Raw genomic sequence first — 905 nt, 5'->3', positions numbered from 1 at the left:
AAGTCGCTCTATTCCTGCAGGAGTAATTAAACCAGAACGGGACGCTTTATGGTTAGAACTTAATGCATCTGATTTACATTCCAGCTGACTTGGTGGTGTTTGACTGTCTGCCGGTACCTTCTCAATAATCCTAGATCCTCAGCTGAGGCTTCAGGATTGTTTAAAACTCTCAGGTCAACTTCATGCAGCAGGTCGATTCATAGAAAAACTACGACCAAACGGAATCTGTATTAATGGAGCCGTTGAGGGAATTGGGAATCGGACCCAGAACCTTCTTGCTGGATTCCCCTAAAATCCTATCAGACTCTTTATTTTAAACCTCATTCTAAGTGACGTCACATGGAACCAGAGGAACCCTACGTGTTTACGTCCGTATCCATGGTGATGCTGAAGCTTTAATGGAAGCTCTAGATGCTCCGACACATTGAAAGCCGTCTTCCTACTTGGAATCAAAGTCCAGTGGATTGTTGAACTTTTTTGCTCATCTTACCAATGTCCATGCAGGGTGAAAGCAGCAGCCAGGGAGTAGTCGACCACGGGCCCCGGGCTGAAGTAAGCTGCAGGAGCCAAGGCCAGCAGGGCGATGCTCAGCACGCGCTCTGCTGTCCAGTGGAGCGACGCCGCTTTGGAGTCGGAGCCCGCTGCAGGAGAAACAGAAAGACGAACATCGCTCAGCTGTGCTGGAAGCAGAAACTGACTCAGCTTCTGGAATAACTACCTCTGAAAAATAAAGAGACATTCCCCTTGCTCACACTGGCTCCGGTGCGGTTACCGAGCCGACGGAGACCGCAACTCCCGCACACCCCCTCTCACAGCGCCCTTTTGACTACAGTGGCGGTGCGGCTCTGCGGCTCCGGCAACAGGTCCGGAGATTTAACTCACGAGAACAGAAGTTCACTTGAGTT

The 905-nt window shown here is 50.4% G+C and overlaps 1 protein-coding gene across 1 annotated transcript in view; it reads right to left on the bottom strand.

Moving 5' to 3' along the window:
• Positions 1–905, bottom strand: part of sdhd (succinate dehydrogenase complex subunit D, integral membrane protein) — an 11,901-nt gene that overhangs the window by 3,097 nt on the left and 7,899 nt on the right. Inside the window, exon 3 of the mRNA XM_015402915.1 lies at positions 491–641. Coding sequence (XP_015258401.1) covers positions 491–641 — 151 coding nt within the window. The remainder of the gene's footprint in view (positions 1–490; positions 642–905) is intronic.

Source organism: Cyprinodon variegatus, unplaced genomic scaffold, assembly GCF_000732505.1.
Source record: "Cyprinodon variegatus isolate N-32 unplaced genomic scaffold, C_variegatus-1.0 Scaffold1409, whole genome shotgun sequence".
Lineage (NCBI taxonomy): Eukaryota > Metazoa > Chordata > Actinopteri > Cyprinodontiformes > Cyprinodontidae > Cyprinodon > Cyprinodon variegatus.
This window is presented reverse-complemented; position numbering and strand designations above follow the sequence as displayed.